Source organism: Embiotoca jacksoni, unplaced genomic scaffold (assembly GCF_022577435.1).
Source record: "Embiotoca jacksoni isolate LCO1_2020_lvr unplaced genomic scaffold, fEmbJac1.0.p SCAF_49, whole genome shotgun sequence".
NCBI classification, from domain to species: Eukaryota; Metazoa; Chordata; class Actinopteri; family Embiotocidae; genus Embiotoca; species Embiotoca jacksoni.
This window is the reverse complement of record NW_027185402.1, coordinates 1207944-1230793: the sequence shown is the minus strand read 5'-3', so window position 1 is coordinate 1230793 and position 22850 is coordinate 1207944. Positions and strand designations below refer to the sequence as shown.

Below are 22850 nucleotides of genomic sequence, written 5' to 3'. Positions count from 1 at the left end.
GGGGGGGGGCGGGGTTATAGTGGCTTCAGAGCTACCCTGAACCCCTAGAAAAGAGGAGAACCGATCCGAGATCAGACCTGCAATACGACGTTGTGGCTGTTCCGACACAACCGGCAAGTCGGATAGACGGCATTCGCCAAGCAAAAACGGACACTAATCCATCTCCCCCGAGTACTCGGCAGTCAAATCACACTCGGCGTTTCCCGCGGACTCTCCTGCACCGCGGCGTCGGGCTGCGAGTGGGACTCCAGTCGAGCTGTCGGCGGTGGAGGAGACAGACGGGGAGAAGCTGGAAGAAGACACTTCTCTCTCTCTCTCTCTCTCATTATCCTTCCTTCTCGCGGCGGCTTCGCTTGCCCCGAGAGTCGGCTGTCAATCACAAGCGAGGGGCATCGAGTCAGCGGGGGCCCCGCGATCGTACGGCGCGCACCCGTCAAGTCTGCCGGCAGGCGGGGAGGAAACGCCTGGAGAGCCCAGACGCGCAGCCAAGTCGCAATTAAAGTGCTGCGCTGCTGTGGAGGAAGAAACCTGAGGCCACCTGAAGGTCAGTGGAAAAAACCCAATTACCAGCTTGTCAGGAGGAGTAATTCTTGGAAACAAAACAGCTCCGACTCACCTTCGCAGAGGGGGGGGGGGGCTGCGGGGGTCCCAGAAGATGAGAATCTGGGTGGTTTTGCGAGAACAAAAACTTTCAATTAGGTAATCAGAACTTTTGTTTTATTACTGTTGGGCCAAACTGGAGAAATCCGCTCCGGGGTGGGGGGGTGTATGCACAGGACCACAGCTCAGACCGCCCAGTTACATGTACGGAACTCTCAAATGGAATAAAGGTGTTGGATTACAAGTTATAAAAATAGAACATTTACACAAACGTATCTACAAAGACAGTTCAGTGGCAGTAATGTGGCTAATTTTCCAATAATTATCTTTTTCCAAGAAAAAAAAAAAAATGTACAACCAAAAAAAAAAAAAGAAAAAAAAAAAGACATTTCACAGTTTAAAAGGCGTGAGCTGTTATTCTGCAGTCTTTGGGACGGAAACCGTTGCTACACAGTAGTTTCATGTTTCCACAAGCCGGTCTTTACGCTGGCTGCGCTCTCTGTGGTGATCAGAGGCACCGCTTGGCCGTTTTCTTTAAGCGTGCCACCGTTTTGGGTGACGAGGTTGAGCCCGTACGACTTCGGCTGGCTTTGCAGTTCCGCGCTGCCGGGCTGCTTCACGGGACCAGAGTCTTTGCTCGAGGTCGACGCCGCAGCGGTCGCCGCCTGCTCGGTTTCTACGGCAACCGCTGTCCCGTTCCCCAACGCGCTGCCGCCTCCTTTGTCTGCGTGGCGGGGGGCGCCGCGGCAGGCTCGCGCTGTCGCTGCTGTCCTGCTGCAGCTGGCTCTGATGCCGCTCTCTGTAGGCCATGTAGGCCGCCCGCCGGCTGTTCCGCGCGGCCATGTCGTAATGGTGGTGTCGCCTGTGGGGGGCGCTCTGCACGCTGCCCTCCACGCTGGTGGGCACGTCGTAGGCGTACTCCCGCAGCACGGTCAGCCGGCTCGCCCTGTGCGCCCGCGCCCTGTTTTTGTGATGCCGGCCCGCGGGCCCGTTCGTGGCAGCCGCCGGATTGGCGATGTTGTTCATCGGGCGGAACTGCACCTCCACGGGGGCCACGTGCATTTTTATTTCGTTGTCCAGCGAATGCTCAGTCAGGCTGTTGTCCAGAACGGCCGTGCCGTTGGCCGTCGCCGGGGCCGAGGCGGACTTGCACTGAGCCGCCTCCGCGTGCAGATTGGTCAGCTTGCTGCCGTTGGCGGAGTTGCGCACGCTCGGGGCGCTCTTGTTGGTGTAGGAAGAGTCTGCGCTGCTGTGGCCGCACTTCGTTGACTCCCCGTCCGCCCTGCTGTCGGATCCGGCTGCGGCCGCCGGAGCCACGCCCGGCTGAGGCAGAAGGACGTCCTCCTGCGCGGAGTACGCTCGTCTGCCGGAGCAGCACGCCTGGGACCAGTAGCGCCTCATGTCTTGTCTGTTGACGCAGTGATGCGCCACCATGAACGCCCCGAGTGCCAGCGCCGCCACCCCGAACAGGCAGGTGAACGCCAAGTCGAAGGGGTGGTCCTGCGACACGGCCATGGCCCCGAACACCCAGAGGGCCGCGTAGAGCCCCAGCGCCCCGGCGGCGCCCATCAGCTGGGCGGCGAAGGTGTGCTCGTTCTCCAGAGCCGACAGCGGCACGGCGTGCGGGGCGGACCCGACGGAGGACGACGCCTCGTGGGGCTGAAGCTGCAGAGTGACGGAGAGGCAGTGGCTGCTGGGGGCCTCTGGTCCGGCCTCGCTGCTGGCCGAAGCCAGATGCTGCTGCTCTTCAGTCGACTCCTTCAGCTCGTAGCGGCGCTCGGGGTGTCGCCGCAACTGGAGCAGGATGCTGAGGAAGTACATGCAGTCCACGAAGATGATGAATCCTACGGGGCCATAGAAAGCCCCGATACTCGGCTCCCACGCCATCCAGCAGCTAGAAGGAGAAGGGACAGACGAGACCGTTCAAACATTTCATCCACAGTCGAGACATTGGACGGGGCTTCGAAGCTCATTTAAAAGAGTTCTTTGTGTCCACTTAGATCTTCGAGCAACTTCTAACATTAAATGATCCACGGTGCTCATTAAAACAACACCTCGTCTCCCCATCTTAATCCGTCACGAGCATTATTTACTTTCGCAAACTTGAAATTACTCTGAAAAACTTCGGTGTCTAATTTCTCCAGTTACTGTCCCATTACTTTTAATAACACAGGCTGAATTTGTCTTGCTTGCAAGAAATTAATTAAACTCCAAAGACTCCGAGACAGATACGGGTCCAGATTTCTCAATTAGTCAGCCACGCTGCACACTCTAAACAGCTGCCACTGTCGAGAGGGGTGGGCGAGCTCGCTGTAAACTGGCAGCAGTTGCTTGTTGCTTGGATGCACATATCATTAATAGGCATCTATAATCAGAACTTTGGGGGATAAACTTTTCCCACCCACATAAAAATAGCCATTATTTACTAAAAGCGCTGCAGTCTGGCCGGTCGATTACAAAGCCAATTCCTCCCGAGGACAGACTGTAAAAGTATGCTGTGGGCTCGGATGCTTCCTTGCTAAATACTCCCGTCCAGATAAAATGGCACACGAGCACAAACTGAAGATGGTAAAGGGCCCGCTCACTATGGCGCGTTGGTCTGGCTGCCGTAGTTTTTGATGTTAGCTGCTGCAGTGATCCCACAGACGATGATGGGTATCCCTCCGCCGATCAAGTAGAACCTTTTGGAGAAAGCAAACGGAAGTGGTTCTGCTTTAGTGCTTCTGTTTTCTGTCATGACACGTGGGAACGACGCTTGGAAACACGGGAGGTCCAGCGATGTGTGTGGCCTCCACACTGACACCATGTGGCAGCTTAACTATTAAAACACATAAGAGGAGAAGCAAACTCTATGCAGATCAAGAAATGACGAGTATATAAATCTCGTATTTCATTTTGATGACACAGTAGAGTTTTGTCCGCGCTAAGCGGATCATTTGTATTAAAAGAAACCCATCTCACTTGGGTCATGTGTGGCCTGCTGTGTCTCACCCACTGATAAAGATAGAAAACAGACCACAATCTAATTACGTCAAAAACATCTCCTATTGATGGTACAAATTTAATTGTGGTAATTCAGGTGGCTGGCTGCTATGTATTTGTCTATAATTGTACTTTTAATGCAGGCACACTGTACGGCAAAAGAAACGAGAGAGCACCAAAACACTCGATCTTGGTAGCGTCTCGCGTCGTCTCTTGACACGCGTCATGATGCAGCAAACTCGACAGTATTCCGGCTGTTGCTTGGTGCGAACATGTAACGTTCCCTTGCCCTCTGTGCTCGGTTGTCACGCTCGAAGAGGTGGAAACAAACCTCAGCATAGGCCGCGGAGGCGGCGGCGGCTCGTCCAGCTCTTCGTAGCGCTTGGCCTTGCGCGTCACCTGTTTGTAAATGTTGCGCGCAGTCACGCCCACCCACAGAGCGGTAGCCAGAGTAGAGTAATGCAGCAAAATGCCCACCTGGAGGAGATCACACCATGATAATTATATGACTTCACTAAGGCAAAAAAAACAACAACAACAACAACAACAACCAGACTCTCATATATCAGGATAACAAAATGCTCCTTTCAGGTTCTAATGTTTCACCAATGAAAGCAAGAATAATTGATGGGAAGCACTGCGTGTGGGGGATTTCAATTAGCATCGTGAATCTTGTGCAGTTTTCTATTAAGCGTGTCATCATCAGCCCGAGTTGAAAAATCACCTTACGAGATGCAGCGTTACACCTGAGGTGATCAAGTAAACAAACAATACGTTCTCTGCCAAACTTTTTCACCCAGATACTTGGCAGTTATGGCGCAACGAAAAATGAATAAGTAATGAGGAGAGGCGCAGGATTGCCCGGAGCCACGGGAAACGATCAGCTACATAGCTCTATGTATCTTTTACTGGGTTTCCCCCCCCGGTTTTATGAACGCAGTGAACTTGGCCAAAGGCAACTTCGTCAACCTTTTTTCCCTAGAAAACATCCAAATGACTTGTTCATCTCTGACTGCTCATTATTAAGCTTGGATGGGGGGGATGGGGGAGGAAGGGGGGGGAGGGGTGCTGTATACTCACTGCTTGACAGACACTTGAATATCGTGTCTGATTGATGCCGCCTACAAAAACCCCACTTGTGAGGGAGAGGTGGAAGCCGAGGTTGACCAGCATGTGCCAAAACTTGCGGCTGACACGGACAGACCTGTCGTCACAGAAACAACAGATCACAGATTTAAAGCTAGAAAAAAATAAAATAAAATGGATGTTGTGAAAGTATCTCCTGTGGATTGGGTTTATGTTGACACCAGGACTGGGAAATAACAATACAAATTTGGGATGTGAAAAACAAAGAGAATAAAAACTTTACAGTAACATTTTGAGAAACTGGCATTAGAAAAGTGAATAGACAGAGTAAACGTCTAAATTTATAAGTGAAAAAGATAAATATCACTTAATTACAATGACCAAATTACAATTTCAACATTTTCTTAAAAAAAAAAAAAAAAAAAAAAAAAAAAAAAAAATCCCACCGATATTGTTATAAGAGGCAACTCATTCATTTGACTGGGGGATTTCCCATGATGCACCGAGCACCGTCTCTCTCCCTGGACCTCTCTGCAGGTATCTATGGCTTGATGTCTGATCTGTGGTCACTGGCACCACCAGCCTGCCCTTTGTTTATTGTTTGTTGTTTTTCTACGCTCATCTTTTCTCTCTGCAACCCCCCCCCCCCGACCAGTCGTGGCAGATGGTTGCACACCCCTGAGTCTGGTTCTGTCAAAGGTTTCTTCCTGTTAAAAGGATGTTTTTTTTTCTTCCCTTCCCACTGTCTCCAACTGGGACCTGTTGGGAGTTTTTTTCTATTATACGGTAAGGTCTTGACCTTATTATGTAAAGTGCCCTGAGATTACTTGTCTTGTGACTTGGCTCTATGTTCATGCCACTGAATTGAGTCATCTCCCACTATTTTGTTAAATTATTGTTCTTCTAGTTTGCTTTCAGGGGGGAAAATGGGAGAGGTTTTATATGAACATTTAAAAACAGAAAACAGAATTACGTTTGGAAAAAAAAAACATGAACATGATAAATAACAAAGCAAAAAATGAAAAAGAGAGATTGTCGTGTAGTGGGCTGAAATAAATGGGCACTTGGAGCAAAAAAAAAAAAAAAAAAAGAAGCAGCAAAAATACATCCTGCATGGTAGTAAATTCGAGCAACCAGCAAAGCATAAGTGAATTAAAATGTTAGATTATTGTCTTACCTGTGATGGTAGATGTAGCTAACAATGATGGTGAACAGGCAGAGGAGGAGTATGATCGTTGTGGCGTAGATGACTGGGTGCAGGGGCTGAATGCTTGGAGAGAATTGTTCCACACTGCTGAGGTCCTGCAAGAAAGAAGAGGTGACAAATCCTCAGCTTTAAATAATACTGTTCTGTCATAAAAAAAATAAATTTAAAAAAAAATCAGTGCAAGATGCAAAGTGCCCTGACTCCAGTACTATATTTTCCTGGTTCATGTATGTCTGGTGGACCTTTAATTGGTATGGCAAAACCTCCAGCAAATTTCAGCTCATCATTATTGACACGAACTAGTGGAAAAACATCACTTTACAAAGGGCATGACTGGACATAAGGAGGAGCTCAACCTACCATAAGCAGGCCATAGTTCCCCAGAGAGCTGCACGATATGGTGGTGTAATTGTCGTAATGGTCCAGGATGCGGCAGCCGTCGCCCTGCCATCCTCCCTGACCTCCCGCCAGGCTGAAGTTCCAGCAGGCGGACACGGCGTCTGAGCCACGGGCGAACCGCCGCACGGTGATGTTAACGGGGGTCCTCAGGACACGCAGGGACATGCCGTCTGATGGAAAACACCAAATCAGGGTAAAGACGCTCTTCCAGTGTTTAAGTCATCGCCTGATAACAAGCCCTCATTTTTGGTTGCTTTATTTTTTTTCAAGTGTTAGAATATTTGCAGATTCTAAAACCAAAAACATTGTAACTCACCTATCTTGGCCATGATGACCGGGGTGGCCACACTCCTCCTCTTCCCTCCATCAGCCAGTTGCGAGGAGTTGCCAGTGGAGGGAAAAAATTTGCCATTGCGGAAGCCCAGTAGGTGGAGCTTGTAGACTGTGTCGTCCGCCTGTCCGGGGAGTGCAGCCTGGGTAAAGAGCAACTGAGGAAGCTGCAGGGAAGCCTCCACGATGGTGTTCTAAGAGGACGGAAAACACGAGGTCAAGATCCAACGATTCCTTTTTACAGTCCATTTCTTCTTCCGGTCATCTTTGTTATGGTTAAAAAAAAAAAAATGATGAACTGACTGACAGCGTGTATTTAAAAGCTCTAATCATAACCGCAGCCCACAATAAAAGCTTGCTTTAATGAAACCACAAACAAATTGTGACTCTTCCTGGCAGGAGCTGACCTTGTGAAGGATGCTGGAGAAGGAACTGGTGGTGTTGCATTTGAACGTGAGCTGGCGGTCCTGGCCGGGCGTGCGCTCCTGGCCGGGCGTGCGCTCCGAGCCGGACCTCTGGAATAACATGCAGGTCATGCCATTCCAGTCACTGGCTCTGACGGCGTGGGCCTCCAGTGCTATGTTGGGCGATGTCTGAGAGGAGAACGGCAAGAGTGACGCGTTTACGTTCCCATTCGGCAGAACTCGCAGTGAAACATGCCACAGTGCCGTTAACAGGGGCTGACCAGGGAGAAGGCCTGCGCGTTGGCCAGGCGGTAGACGGCGATCTTCTGGAGGCAGGCGATGATGCGCGAGCAGGCCAGCGATTCGCGCTGAGCCATCCACAGCACCCTCTCATCGGCCAGCATCAGGTTACTGGCCATGCTGAGCATCACCTCACCCAGCTGGGAGACGCACACGGGTTCAAAATAAACGCGGGGCGGCGTCGACTCGGAAAAAGCATTGCATTTGTCACTTCGGTCACTCGTCAACATTCACTCCAGCAGCACATACTCTCAAGCACTCGAGTGGAAACAAGAGAAAATGTGGATGAGTTCAGGCAGCAACTTGTTTGTATCAAATGGCACTAAACACATGCTGGAGGGAGATGCTTGATTTGGCTCTTGAAGCAACGAAGTGACTATTGGAAACACATTTCAAGCATGATGTCGCACCACAAAACTTTTGTGTATGCTTTTAAAAGCCAGCGCTACTTGCCTGCAGCACTTGCAACACGAGCGCCTTAACTTTTTGTTGGCCTGCCGTTGCGCTCAAAGTCGTGACAACAAATTCTTTCTCATTAAACGACGTGACAGCAAACAGCTGCTGAGAATGAATCTATTTGTCCTTGCTGTTCGGTCGCAAACGTGAACAAATAAGCACAGGCACTACTTGCCTCTTTAAGCTTCTCAACGAACTTCCCAAACTTCTCGATCATCTCGGCCACAAAGATGATGTCCATTTTGTCGGTGAAGTTGGCAGCATCTATCGTGTAGAGCAACAGGCGCTGAGCTCTGGTCACCACGTTGCTCTCGTTCAGCGGCATCTGGCAGGAAGACACACAGAGCGAGTTGGTGTGAAACGGTAAATGAACTTCAAGGGGAAAGACAATTTAAAAAGCCCGAGGTCAGAACCAGATGCACACCTGGTTGATGACGTAGAGAAACCTGGTGACGTCTTTCTGGAACTGGCAGCGGGAGTAGTCCTCCTCCGCCCACAGGCCCTCGCGATCACAGTAGCGCCACGCCTGCTGCTCCTCCCCGGAGCTGCCCGAGTAGGGGCCCGTGCTCGATGGCAGTCTGTTGCAGGGGAGGTAGGATCTGATCCCTGGCAGGGTGCGTGGCCACCTGAGAGAATTTAAATAAAAGACTGTCAAACGGATCCTTGCGGTGTCTTTAGTTCATCCTAACTTTGTGCCATGCGAGTTAGAGCAGTAGCACCAGAGCAGTGACGTGATTCGTGGTCGGATCTGTGACACCTCATGCAGGTTTTACATTTAACCACGAGGGGGTGCTGCTTGCACAACAACGCCGCAAGAAAAACATTTTGTCACAGGAAAAGATTTTAATATTGATTCATATTTTCAACCTGCAGTTTGGCAAATGACATCTATTATGTGAATAGAGCTACTGTTTGCTGATCTTGTTTAGTTTATAAGATGCTCATTGTATCATATTAAATCAAAAAGGTCAGCTGATGGTATTTTTATCAATTGAAATGAGAAGCTTTTCTTAGCCCAAGTAAAATAAAAAATGTTATTGTTCTATTTCAAAATAAAATCCAGGTTTATAGGTGGGAGAATTACATTTGACTCTGAGTGACTGGCTCTGTGTCTGTTTCAGTATCTACTGCACCTGAACTCTCCCTTGTTGTTGAACACTTGTTCAGGAACACAGTATTTGGCAGAACTTTCCAACACCACAATGTGGACAGTCCTGTTGGTGTTGCCCCTGCTGGTCCTGACCCGACACTCCCAGTTCCCCGTAAAACCAAGCTGGATGTTGGAGATCGTCAAGGCGCTGATGGAAAAACACAGAGGAGGAACTTATTCATTATGTTTACTCCTCAAACTAACGTCACAATTTCCTGAACTTTAGTAAACTGAATGCGCATCATCGTACCTGGCAATCAGCGAACAGTTCTGCACAATGCTCTTCTTGATGACGATGCCCTGGGTGGCGTCAGACTTGACCATGCGGCCGTTCTGGTACCACAGCACCTGCATGTCCTCGGCCACCAGGGACGCCTGACACTGGAAAGGTAAGCTATCCCCTTGAAAGACCACCTGTCGCTGGGACGGAGTCAGCTGGAAGGAGGGCAGCTCAAGTGGAGCATCTGAGGAAAACAACAAAGCGAGTTATAGGTCTCACAAAATAAAAATAAAAAAGAGGCTGTCACAAATGACTCGACGCCGACATTTTTGTTTCACACCGGGAACGCATAATGAAGCTGAAACGGTGTCAGATTTTCTGGGTACTTTAGTGCTATTTGTCATTCATGTCAGGCCAGCGGCTCGGGCTAAATCTATGCCATGTATTTCATAATCCCTCACTGAGATGAGTGCCAAACTGATAAGACATGAACAAGTACAAACAAAGGCAGCAGTGGCCTGGGCGGCCCGTGTCTTATCTCCCGTGTCATTGCACAAGACCCTGCTCCCCAAATACCAGCCTCACTGATACCAAAACAGAGATATTAAAGAGACACTGCACCAGTTTAGACAGCAAAATCTCAAAATGACTTATTTCAATATTTCAACATGTCAGAGTGGAGAAATGACAGGTAGTGTCACTGAAATGATGAACAATTGCATTTCAGAGTGCCACTATTTTAGGATGACACCTTTGTGCTGTGTCAAATCCATGACCCGATGCATGTGAATGTTTGTGTATCTGTGTAGTTCAGAGGTGCGTGTGTGTGTGTGTGTGTGTGTGAGTGCGTGTGCGTTCGTACCACAGGTGAGCAGCTCCGGCCTGATGGAGGTGATCAGCTGACCCTGGAGAGACTGAGGGTAGGAGCACTTGGTGTTCTTCACAGCGATGTTCCTCTCTTTGATCCAACGCAGCAGCCACACGAGGTTGCAGTCGCACAGCAGATACAATGTCTGAAACTCCCTGGAGATGACAAGAAACACACACACACACACACACACACACACACACACACACACACAGTTTAAGTGGTGGAGTACTATTAAATATCGAGTTAAGTAACAAACAGCCATTTGCCTGATGGAATAGTCCAATTTTTCTGGCATATTATGGGACTTAAAGACAGTTTTGATTGCTTTAATGATGCATGGCAGATCTACAGACATCACAATCACACTTAGGCTGGCGTGTGATGTCAAAGTATCTCCTGAGCATACTTACAATGCTTTCAGAGACACCAAGCTGTCAAAGGTCCCCTGAGCCAATGAAGAGAACATGTTCCCTGAAAGGTTTCTGAAAGAATAATAATAAAAAAAAAAAAAAACATTATTTCAGTCTGTTAATAAAAAAAAGAGAGATGATTATATCATATTTATAACAGTAGAAATTACTTACAGTCGGATCAGACTGGCGAGGCCCTTGAAGATGTCTACGTTAAGACAGCCGATGCTGTTGTTGGACAGGTCTCTGTAACACACACAGAAAAACAAGTTTCTGGTTTATTTGTTCCACAGTAGTCTTTATTAGGGCTGAGAATGTTTTACAACAACATAAACCATGAAAATCAGATTCTATCGTGGAAAAAAAAGAAATAATAAACACAGAAAATGATGCTGAGTTGCAGAGATAAAAAAAAAAAAAAACCAAAAAAACCCCAGCAGGTTTAAAAGAAAACAAACTAAGTTTAAGAGAGGCAGGTTGAGGCAGAGATCTCAAACATTCAGCTGACAGACTTACAACTTTCAAGGTGATTTTAGATCATGTCTGTGTGGGCCTGCAGGGGAACCAAACATCAAAGGCGGAGTAACACTGTGGGAGGTGATTAATCACCCGTGATTAATGTCAAACGTGTGTGTTTCTCCTGTGGATGGGACCTGACATGATGTCTCTTGGCAAACATCCGATAAAAGTGTCCGACACTCCTGACGCCTTTTTAGGAGGAGCTGCAGACGATCCCGGGGCCCAGAGCGGAACAGACGGACGCTGCCACTGCGAATCACACCTTATGTACAACTATTCAGATATGCCAGCAAAGAGGAGATATTCACTGGCAGCTCGAGGTCAATTTCATGGGACTGCTCAAATGGCAATCTGAAATACAAACATGACTGTTTTAACTGCTCAAATTCACCGGAAAGGTTGCAACGGAGCAATATCAGCATTCAGGTGGAGTTGAGTGTTTCTGGCCAGTTGGCGAATTGATGCAACGTTCTCTTTCCCCTTGGCGCTGATTTCCGTCTCCGCTGCTGTCCGTCTGCCGCGTTCTCTGAGGTCCTGTTCAGACTTGACATTGACATGCGTCTCGGGGCGATCTGATCCCCGGCGGACAGCTCGCCAGCTCGTAGTGCTGCGTCAGTTCGCGCCTGCCATTAGAATGTGTCTCCACGTGTCTCCAGTGAGCACTCGCGGTTGGATTGAACTTCCCCACATCTACGTGAACATGTATATCACGTTAAAAAAAAAAAAACATACAGAAATGAGAGGGGGTCGAAGCAAACGGCATTTAAAAAAAAAAAAAAAAAAAACATCCTTTCTCTCGAAGCGGTAAATTAGCCTACATGTGACCTATTTCACATCTCTTAAGTTATTACTATCAATTATTCTACCAAATTATGTTGTCATAAAATTTTTTATGATGCTCTTAAAAAAAAACCACAATAAATCATCCCTTATCATCCCGGCACTCCTTTTCATTTATTTCCATTACTCTTCTGAAAGGTGCTCGAGCAAGCAAAACTTTAAAGATAATGAACATGATCCGTCTGAAAGCCGTCTGACCTGAAGAAGCAGTCTGTTGCGGGTAAATAGTTTCACATTATTGCAGCGCGCCAGATAGAATCAAATAACGTGACGAAGCAATTGAACCGCAGGAACCGCTGGAGGAGCGTCAAGCCGAGAGTGTTTTCCTTCTTTCATTTTCGACTCAAAACAGACAGAAAAAGTCGAAACTCGTTCTTCAGGACTAAACCCCGCCAGTCGCGACGCACTCGCGTCTATTCAGGCTCAGAGGATTGAATCATTCCAGCAGGTTAGAGGTCCGGTTACTGGTGACTCCAGATATAGACCTCTTCTGGTTTATATCTGGAGTCACCAGTAAATTACCTCCTATTTTCTGTGCGCTTCAGTCGCACTCACCAGAATCGATTATAGAGATATTTATTTTCTTGATATTATTTCTGTTGCTTTTTGCAGAGGACGCGAGTTGAGCCGGCGGTTTTCTTCAGTGTTGATCCAGGACATGCTGCCGACAGAATGTGGCTGTATTTGTCCCAGACCATCTTGAATCTCGATGTATCCTGGATGCGCCTCGGTTACATTCACGCCTCTGCTTTGATCTGTCCACTTTTCTACGGATCGACTAAAAAAAAAACAAAAAAACATTTCAATGCCAAATGTGAGAGATTTATTTTTGACTGAAACAGTCCAGGAGAAAGGTTGGCGAGAAAGGTGAGAGCGAACCGCCAAGTCGGGTCGTGAAAAACCGAAACAATTGGGCTGACAGGCACTAAAACGGAAGAGGCCCCGAGCTGAGCGGAGCTGCAAAGCCTCACCCTTATTGTCGGTAGATTATTCTCATGTGATTCGCCGATAACAATAAAACGCTGATCGGGTCAGACTTGGCACTCCGGGACAGTAAAGCAACCAGTCCCGGTGAGTTGGAAGTTTCAAAGCCCCGGCACCGCGATAAAAAAAAAAGCTGGAACGCACCCTCCGCCGTGAGTGATGCAGTCACCGAAAAGTGCCGGGAAAAGGAACGAGAGCCTGGGAGGAAAGACGCATCATTACCTCAACCCAGCAGCTAAACTGTATCCCGGGGCGCTCCGGGAACGTGATACTAACACAAGGTGATGCCTCCAAAATGACTGGCAGGCAGATGCTAACATCCCTGCATTTATGTAATTATTGGTGTTGCTCCTTAAGGTACCAGCTGGGGAATTTACTGTGTGAGGTTATTAGTTCCACTTGGAAGAGAAGAAAAAAAAAAAAGCCGCCTTGCGCGAGGCTTTGCCAATTTGAGCATTGTGTGTCATGGGAAGGATAACGCAGTAGACGTGAAGGGGGGGGGGGGGGGGGGGGCGGGGGCGGGCGGGTGGGGGAGGGGAGGGGAGGGGGGGTTCCCCAGCCGAAGGCAGACTTTCATCTCATTTGAACGCCTGGATTCAAATACCAGTTACAGCTACATCAAGGGGTCTGCAGACAAGATGGTGAACATCCTTATTACTTTCAGTCACTTTGTTAGAAACCGTTATGGCTAAAGTAATTGAAAAAAAATGAAAATCAACCCACATTTCCCCCTTTTTTCTTTTTTTTTTAAACTGACTAAAGCCCCAACCACGTCTCGCAGCCACAGGCATGCAGCAAATTAACGGCTCAGAGGAGCGTTTCAGCGCAGCACATCGGTCGCTGAAGATGAGAACGAGCAGCAGAAGCAAAAAAAAAATAAAAAAAAAAATAGCTGGATGTGATGAGGTGTGCAGCAGGGACGTTCAGCTGTCGGGAGGAATGTCGGGAGTCAAAAAAAAAAAAAAGAGGGCTGAGGCGGGAGGGATCCGTAGGGTGAGCGAGTGAGAGACGAAGGCGTGTTTAAACGTATTGGTAAATCTCAAACTGTGCTGCAGCCGGGTGTGTGAAGTGAAGTTATCTCGCGCCCGTAGGGCGGAACCACCAGCGCGCCCCGCATCCGTTCTCTCCGCACGAACGAAGACACCCAGACAGCCGGGAACAGCTGACGACTTCTCGCTCAGACGTTATTCCCGTTGCGAGGCTGCAAGTGGGGAAGTTCTCTTTGCGCCTCGCGTCGTTATCGTCGCCGGATCTGGATTTTGAACCCGCTCGTCGTGGCGGATCCTATGCGGCCTGTGAAAGCAGTCGTGTAGTGTCCCCTCCCCCCCCCCCCCCCCGATGATGTTGTGGTGATGTGTTGGGGGGGGTTAGCTCGGTTCATGCTCAAAGTCGAACAGAAAACCCGCATTATAAACAGGGGGCTTTGACGGGAGTGGGCTTTTATGAGGCCGGGAGGGTCCGCTCGTTTAATCCTGGATCCGGTGTTTCTGGAGCTCAATGAATACCAGGGAATAAAAGTCAGGGTATCCAGCCGGTGCTTTTGACCCTGGTTTTGGAAGTCGTTAATATATTATCTCCACTGCCAAACAAATACGTTTTGTAATTCTGGACGTGTCTCTTGTTCAACAGCTCCACCGGGCGGAGAAAAATCTGAATTCCAAACTTGTTTCTAACCTCTTGGACATCATTTCCCACGACCTTGTGTTAATACAAGTGCTGATTTTAGCGCGGCGAGACTGATTACACGACAAGTTCCAGAACGTTTCCCGGGTTTTCATGATCGCAGAAACCCTGGCAAAGGTGAAGACGGATTAATGTGACAGAAAAACGAGTACAAAAATCTTATTTTTATGTACAGTATTCCTCGCTGCCAATTAACTGCACTCCCATTTTCCACAAAAAGCGGAGTGGATGCGTAGCGGCTCATGCCAACCTCTTGATGTAGGGCTTCTGTGTTTACATTCCCAGGGTCCAGCACCAGCTCATCGTATCCTTTGCTCCTCTTCTCTTTTCTGTGCTCCCTTCCCTTTCACAGCCAAGTGACTGACAACTACCCTTTGAAATTTACTGAGACGGGTGAAGGGGGCCAATTACACTTTGCTGCCCTCAAGGCAAAACCAGACTGTACCCTCGGAACAAGTGTTTCCATGTGATGGGCGGCGATAAGGAAAGCCCTCAAGAATAACTCGTCTGTGTGTACGGTGGGCGTAGATTTTTAATACGCAGAAGACATATAGACTGACAAGGCTCTGTCTGACTGTGACATGAATATGCACTGTGGTGGTGGTGGTGGTGGTGTGTGTGTGTGTGTGTGTGTGTGTGTGTGTGTGTGTGGAGGGGGATGGGGAGGAGGGGGGTGGGGGGGTGGGGTCTGAGCCAAGGAGCTGACTGCCTTCCTGTCTCGCTCTTATTGCTCCACAGCAGCAGCCAAGCTCAAGTTTGTGTTGGCAGCGACTGGGTGCTGTCGGACTCCAATTCATGCTGTGTTCTCGCTCGCTCTCTCTCTCTCTCTCTCTCTCTCTCTCACACACACACACACACACACACACAAACAGAAAGGGGAACACACAACTCTACGGCTTACATCTGACCTGCCACACACACACACACACACACACACACACACACACACACACACACACACACACACACACACACACACACACACACACACACACGCACGCACACACACACACACACACACACACACACACACACACACACACACCACGTAACCTTGATTCCTGCTTTGCGTATTCCTCATGTAATTTTCACAGAGATCACACCTCTGTTTATACGTCCCCCCTCCTTTTTTTCCTCGAGTGTGTGAAAGTATATAAGGCCTCATGCTGTCTGCAGAGCTCTCTGGCACAAGGCCAGACAAAACAAGGGAGTAGAAATAGACTGCTGCCCGACCATGTTCTCTTATGGACACTGGATACACTCTAGATCTGTTAGAACACACGCAGCACATTGCAATTGTAGATATATATATATATATATATATATATATATATATAAAACAGCAGCTGTAAACATGGTGTATGCAATCAGATTCATTTCTGAAAGCACAGGAAGTGGCTTTAACTGTGTTCTAATTTCAAAATGCTTTTAAACTGTGACGTGCTTTTCAAAGCACAAAAGTTCCAGCAGTTTATAATACAAAAATTTTAATAAAACAACCTCCGATACAATATGGCCACTATAAACCACTATGCCCACATGGAAAGTGATTAAAACGAGCACTAGAAACCTTTAAAAAAAACAAAAAAAAAAACAGTTTGAAATTTGGATCCTTCTTTGCACAAAACAAGAGCAGCTCAGTGAAATCCCACAGGAGCTAGACACGTGCACGTCGAGTATACAAACACTTAGAGAAACCACATTGAAGAGAGCGCGAAGCTCCACCAATACTCACAGTCGTTTTAGTGCTGGCAAGCCCAGAAAAGCACCGGGTTCAATGCGACTGATCATGTTACTCCGCAAGTCCCTGTGGGATGGGGGGGAGAAAAAAATAAAGGATTTAAGGTCATGAGTGATTCAAACAGAAACAAAACAGAAGAAATGCAACAGGTTTGCTATTCTATCATTAAAGTCTTTTTTTTTTCCGGCAGAAAAGTCATAAATGATCTGCTTCCAGGAAGACTGCGTGCATTTCACACTCGTCTAAAATCATAAACTGTTGATCAGACAAAACGTGGACATCTGAAAACGTCACTCTAATGGGAACTTGCGACGGCCATTTTTTTCACCATTTGCCGAGTAAATAGCAAATTACAGATCGTGATACCAGTTAAATACGTCTTTCCATAAATTCAGTCAGATTTTGGCTCATTTGCGCAACTTCTTTAACTGTATTTGGGTGACATTTATGTGAACAGTAATCTGTGATTAAGGTTTATGAAATGTGAGCAGCTGCGGGTTCATGATTATGCAAACAACTATTTCAGTGAGGTAATGACCGATGTAACCACAGCACTGCACCGCCATTGTTTGACATTAACATTTCAAAATCAGCAGCCATAAGAATACGGTTCATACAAAGGAAAGAGTGTCTCGGACATGCATTTTTCTTTTTCTTTCTTTAATCCAATAACGCCACCCAGACCTCCTCTAAACTCAAGCACTGTCATCACTACATAGCTGCTGTCACCGACAACCTGACCCTCAAAGGCATTTCTGTAAGCTCTCTCACACACGCACACAACCTCCCTCCCCTGAGGTTCAAAGGCTTGTGGTAGCAGAATTCCTGCGGCGCTCACCTGCGCTGGCACCGCCTAGTCACTCATTACAGGAGGCTTTCTAGTCGCCACCTGAACCCACACAAAGGACCTCTGGGTAACTCTGCCCGTTTGATGTCAGGGAACTGTCATCCGAAGGCGGGTAGGTGGCCGCAGATAAGTCACAGACAAAAAAAAAAACAAAAAAAAATCTATTGCTTGTTAAAACTTTTGATGTGAGCGAGCAGAGCCGGCTTCCCTGTGCTGAGAGACAAATGAGAGGACAGGACAAAGGAATCAAACATATCCTTACGAGACCTTCACAGCCGCTGAACGCCAGCTTTCGGAGAGTGTATTGGGTGCACAAACAGGCTTGTTGATTCTGTTAATGCGAGTGTTGCTGAAGCTAATCATTTTTCACATAAACAATTTGCCAAAATCTTCTGTTCAAGTTCAGAACGAAAGAGACAAAAAGAGAAACCTCTTGCGCTTCAGGCTGATTCACTGCTCAGGTGTGCACAACAAAAATAAAAAGCAGAACAATGTCAATGTTCCACTGATTGAAATCAAGTATTCATGTCACTTTAATAAAGTAAAACAAGACTAAACGCAAACTTGTATTCTTTTAAAAAGTACTGACGTCAAGTAGATCCGGCTCGAACCGACCATGAAGGAGACGGTGGCTGTACGATGCCTGCAGGAGGTCTAAGATCAGAACACATATCAGTCACGCCTGCAAAACTGTCTCAAGTAACCATTACTACTAATGGTAAAATAAGACCTCTGCAGTTCTCTGATCGTCCAATACTTGTGGATGAAATATGGGGAGTCAGAGAGAACCCAGTCCGTGTTTAACCATCCATAACTGCCCTTCAGATTCCAGCGGCCGCCGACCACACATGACCTGGCACCTTTTAAATCTATTTGCAGAGAGAAAAACGCCAGGTTTTCTCCACACGGTCCAACTGAAATAGCTGGCTGAGGATTTTCAAGCGTGTTCCAGATCTGTTCTTGAACTGGCCCCAAACCGAAGGGCGGTTTTACAGCTGCTGCCACTTTTAAGGGCACACATACCGGCTTCCAAATGTGTTATTCATATTAAAATGAATACACATGTCATGTGCACTCAAGATTACAGAAAGCTCTTCTTCCAATTTGCTTGTGACCTCGAGGGTTGTATACTGAATATGGAAGGTTCCTGGCATTGAACTTTCATTTCCACTAAGAAGAGAGAAGCTGGAGGTGCTAAGAGAAGCCACCAGAATGATTTTAGACGACAGTAGATTTTGCTGTCCAATAACAGCCAAAAATGAGATCGATTTTTTTATTTGTGCTCGTGTAATAGAACATTTGAGCATTTCTAATCATACTGATGGAGTTACCGTCGCCAAAATGTGAAGTAGGTTCACAACTGCACAACTTTTGTTTTGACTTGAGGAATGTGGAAAGGTTTTATTTCCCAGACGTAAGTCAGAATAATTGTAGTTGGGACCACCAGCAAAAAAACACAACACTACTTCGTGTATTAAATTCAGCAAGGCGGCATTTTAACATTTAATTTGTTTGTTTGTGTTTAAAGGTCCCAAATTGTACACTTCTTTGTGTTGTATTTGCAGTCTTGATATCCACAAGAACAGATTTGTATCCATGTAAAGTTTGAATCTCCTCTCTAAAGTATCTCACAGGCTGGTTTGTGTCTCTTTCTACAGTTTCTCCTCAGTATTGTAGCTTGCTAGCTCTGCGACAAAATGACTGCTTGCTGTATTCTTCCAGACAAAAAGTGTGACAGTCGACCTTGCTGAGGGCAGAGTGTGAATTTGTGACATCACAAATGGCAGAGTTGCTAAATACAGGCTGAGTGCAGTACTCGGAGGACTGTTTTGACACTTTCACAGTATTTATGCAGCACCTAGACCTGCTTTATAAATAAAAAAAGAAAGAATCTGAAATCTGAATTTATACAATATGGGACCATTAAAAAAAGTCTCATTAATCCCACTGCTGAAGCAAAAAAAAGAACCTTGTCAACAGCGTCCTCTTTTCAAAGTGCACTGTAATCTAATCCATTTCAATCTGACTTTATGTTAAAACGTAACTTGCTTGTATTGTGTTGTACCATTCATGAATTGACAACAATCAGTTCTTTAGGAAACACCACATATGTATATCCGTGCTCCGTTTTCCACAATAAGCATTCCTCCACAGCAGTGGATTTAGAAAGGAATTAGCATGTGACTGTCGTCTGGCTGGACTCCTATTTCTATGAGCAGAGTGATAATGGGGATTCTGCGTGGCTTATTTCCAAGCAAGGACACCTTTGGCCCCAACAAAACACAGCGGTCTCCACAGTTACTTTGCAATTTCACGCGGAGTGCCGGAAAGGCCGCAATCGATTCTCTACCCCTCTCCGGTGCTCACAGCCAGCTGCTGTCTCAGTCCTCACCGCTGCATTTAAGCAGTCCAAATGAGGGAGAACTCCTTTGTGGACTAAGAAAAAACAAAAAAAAAGAAAAACTGTGAAAGCGGGAGGAAGGAGGGGTGGAGGGGAAGATGGAGAGCCGCTGTGCATTCAAACAGACTCCTGCAGCACTTTTTTTTTTTTTTTTTTTTTGCCCTCTTTGAGGCTTTGAGGAGAAAGGAGTGTGTATTGAGGTGGGAGAGGGAGGGGGGAGGGAGATGTGTGTGGGAATAGTACTGCTGACACCTCTGGCCTTTGCCCGGCCTCATTACAATGACAAAAGCAAGCAAGCCATCGAGCAATCTCTCTCCACTGGCCGAGGTTGGGCTGCAGTGGGGTGGGGTCTGTGAGGCACGATAATGGGAGCTGCTTTTGGAGGTAAAACTTGCCTGTGGATTGATGCAGCGACAGGCAGAACGGAGTTCACAGCCGAACGTCTGGCCATTCGCAGACAAAACAGATAAGTGCCTTAAGGGCTTTCTCGGTGGAGGAAGATCAAAGATTTTTTTTTTTCTTCACACATGCAGCCTCATGTTCATCCCGAGCGCCAAAAACTAACAACTGACCCAATTCGAGAGCCCATCGGGGAATTCTCCTGCAAATCTACAAACAATCCGGGCAGATGAATGTCTTATTAAAACGGGAGTCAACTCAAGAATAGTCGCGCACACAAGTAATTATGACCACAAGATACAAATATGCCTAAATACTGCATATGTACTTTATAGTAGTAATGTGTAAAACCAATAGTTATCATGTGTGGCCCAGAAAAACACGTCAGTAGATTTTTTTTTTTTTTTTTATGAAAAAAATGATCAAGTTAGCTTTATTGATAAATGATAACTGAAAATCGAGGATATATTTTGAATGTAGAACGTCTTTCTGATTTGACACCACATGAAGCCAATACTGCTTCATACATCCTCTATAGTTCTGGTGTGTTTCAACAGGACTGAGAAGAATGGCAGAGGGAATATACTCTAAAGAATTCCATATCAATGCAGTCATGTGTTATTGTAGCCTTGGGTAGAAGCAGGGCCACTAATGGTCTGGTTATTTTATCTGCATGAAGCCATTCCTCGAGTGATAAATCATTCATGGCCCATATGTGCAGGCCCACAGCCATTTTCTTGAATTCTCCATAGGAAGGGAACACGGGTGATGACATTCCTTTTTCCAATCAGGCTCGCGTGGCATGAATGACATTTCCTCATTGTTTAAGAAATCCCAGAGAACACAGATAGATATACCCATAAATGCCTTCACTAATCACGAAAACCGACTTTCCCTCTCCTCGTCGGGCCCCCTCAGTAAAGTGCCAACACGTTACAGACTTTACTCGCTGCTGTCATTACTGTCTCTTGGACAAGCTTGCTTTTGTGTCCTTCCTTGTGAAGAAAGTAGACCCCATCCCAGGAATACTCAAGCAGCGGTATGTTGAAAGCATGTCACCGGGCAGACAATGACCAACCCTTGAGGCTCCACCTATAATTAGCCCTTTCTCCTAACATCTCTATTCTTCCACCATTGACTGACATCCTTGACTGAAGCAAAGTGCTGTGTGGATGCCTACTCATTTTCTGTGACCTGGATGTTCCACTGGCAAGGCGCCAATGTGTGTTTTACAAACCTCCGGCTCCACAAGCCAAAGCTCTACTTGTGGAGTGATGGATAGCTCCTGCTAATGCACTGGTGGATATAATGGGAAATACTGCCAGCGGTTTTGACGACAATCTCAAAGCACCACATGCAAAGAGCACTGGTGATATTTCATGAATCCATAAGACCTAAATATCTGCTTTGACATACACAAATGCGATGAACACATTACTTGTTTGATCAGCTTCCAGAAGATGTATATCTATAGCCTGTTCAACGCAGCAGTTGCTGCTATTGTGTTGCTTATAATCAAGAAACGGCTTCATAACGTGGCTTCTCCTCCTGGAAGCAGTGACAGGTGGAAGAAGCCTCTTTCAGTGATTCTTTGTGATGCATCTCAGCGTCTTTAAGAGTTTATATTAAAAACAAACTGTCAGCTGTGGTCCAGTTCAACTTGGAAGCTGCCGAGCTTTTTCATAAATGGAGGGAGAGCCATACATCCTCATGTGTTTACATCACGATGAAGGTCAGAAAGCGAACAGCCGGAAAGCAATCAGTTTCATCGGTTACGTGGTACAATTTGTCTTTCGGGGAAAATGTTTAAACTAATTTACTGGGAATATGAGGCTCCATGTAAACGTGGCCACTGAGTGCAGACCTACTGATGCATTAATGCTCCTCGTATTACTGGCTGAAAAAAATAAAAACAGTACTTACAATTTCTCCAAAGCAGCCAATCCAAAGAAGGATCCATTTCTGAGTTCTTGAATTTTGTTGTTGTTTAAAATTCTGTGGAGAGAAAAAAAAAATACATTAATATAAAGCACCACAACAGTATCCTTTAAATCTGATTAAACTTGACATATGAGTGCTTGATTTCAGTGTTTCCATATATTTTTTTTTTTATTCTGTGCCAGGTCTCATTGTGCCAAAAGCTGTGTGTAATGTTACTTTTCTAATGTATTAAGTTACATGCAGCTGAAGTGTTTCTGTCATCTTATCACACTAAGTTCAACTTGATGTCTGGAAGAAACAACAGTTTTCATACATTAGAGCAGCCACAGAACCAAAAACATCAGCAAGAATGTTTGTTAATTAAATGTGAAGCTGGAATCAAAAGCATCGAGAGTCTCTTTCCACTCCGAGTGGAACGATGCCACACTGCTACTTGTTGACAGATAACAATATCAAGTCTCACTCTTTGTCCTCTGGCCACTCTTAGCTTCTAGGGAGAGAGTGTTCCCCACCGCAAGGACGAGGTCTGAGGAAAAACAACTTTATCTTCAGACGAGTGTTTTCTTTCATGTGAAATTGGCAGCGTCTGAGCAGTCTCCAGACAGGTAGCCAAAATAAGATCAAGAGTGAGTTCTCTCGGCTTTTACCAGGTATCATAATCTGATCTGTGGCGGCGACTGCTCTTGGTGGCACACTAACCATGAAACGGGCACAACATTTGACACCGTGTGCTTGTTCACCGCAGCACTGTAAACCAAACCAAATATTTAATCACTCCATAAAGCGCCGTCACTATTTACAGAAGGGACGCTCGAACAGAAACCCAAACATTACATACTCGAAAGAAAAAGGGTTGTGTACAGATAAACAATCTGTCATAGTAACAACTAACAACAGAATAAATCCGATGCGCTACAAGTCAACAAATGTGCAAAATGTAAACAAATTCTCCAATAATAAGAGGCCGTCTGAAGTATTCCGCCCTTACTCCCTTCAATGCGAGCAAACCGTTGCAAATATCGGCTTTAAGCAACTCCCCAACTGCAGATATTAAACCCCCAATACAGCATCGTTGCTATA

The 22850-nt window shown here is 46.5% G+C and overlaps 1 protein-coding gene across 1 annotated transcript in view; it reads right to left on the bottom strand.

Moving 5' to 3' along the window:
- adgra3 (adhesion G protein-coupled receptor A3) overlaps positions 1–22850 on the bottom strand; it is a 30820-nt gene continuing 7970 nt past the window's right edge. The window contains 19 exon segments of the mRNA XM_069170290.1: positions 1–1337; positions 1339–2494; positions 3186–3281; positions 3914–4059; positions 4663–4786; positions 5846–5970; positions 6236–6444; positions 6591–6798; positions 7012–7197; positions 7290–7448; positions 7940–8089; positions 8189–8390; positions 8898–9062; positions 9165–9378; positions 9997–10157; positions 10416–10487; positions 10590–10661; positions 16177–16248; positions 21753–21824. Coding sequence (XP_069026391.1) covers positions 1047–1337; positions 1339–2494; positions 3186–3281; positions 3914–4059; positions 4663–4786; positions 5846–5970; positions 6236–6444; positions 6591–6798; positions 7012–7197; positions 7290–7448; positions 7940–8089; positions 8189–8390; positions 8898–9062; positions 9165–9378; positions 9997–10157; positions 10416–10487; positions 10590–10661; positions 16177–16248; positions 21753–21824 — 3880 coding nt within the window. The 3' untranslated portion in view covers positions 1–1046.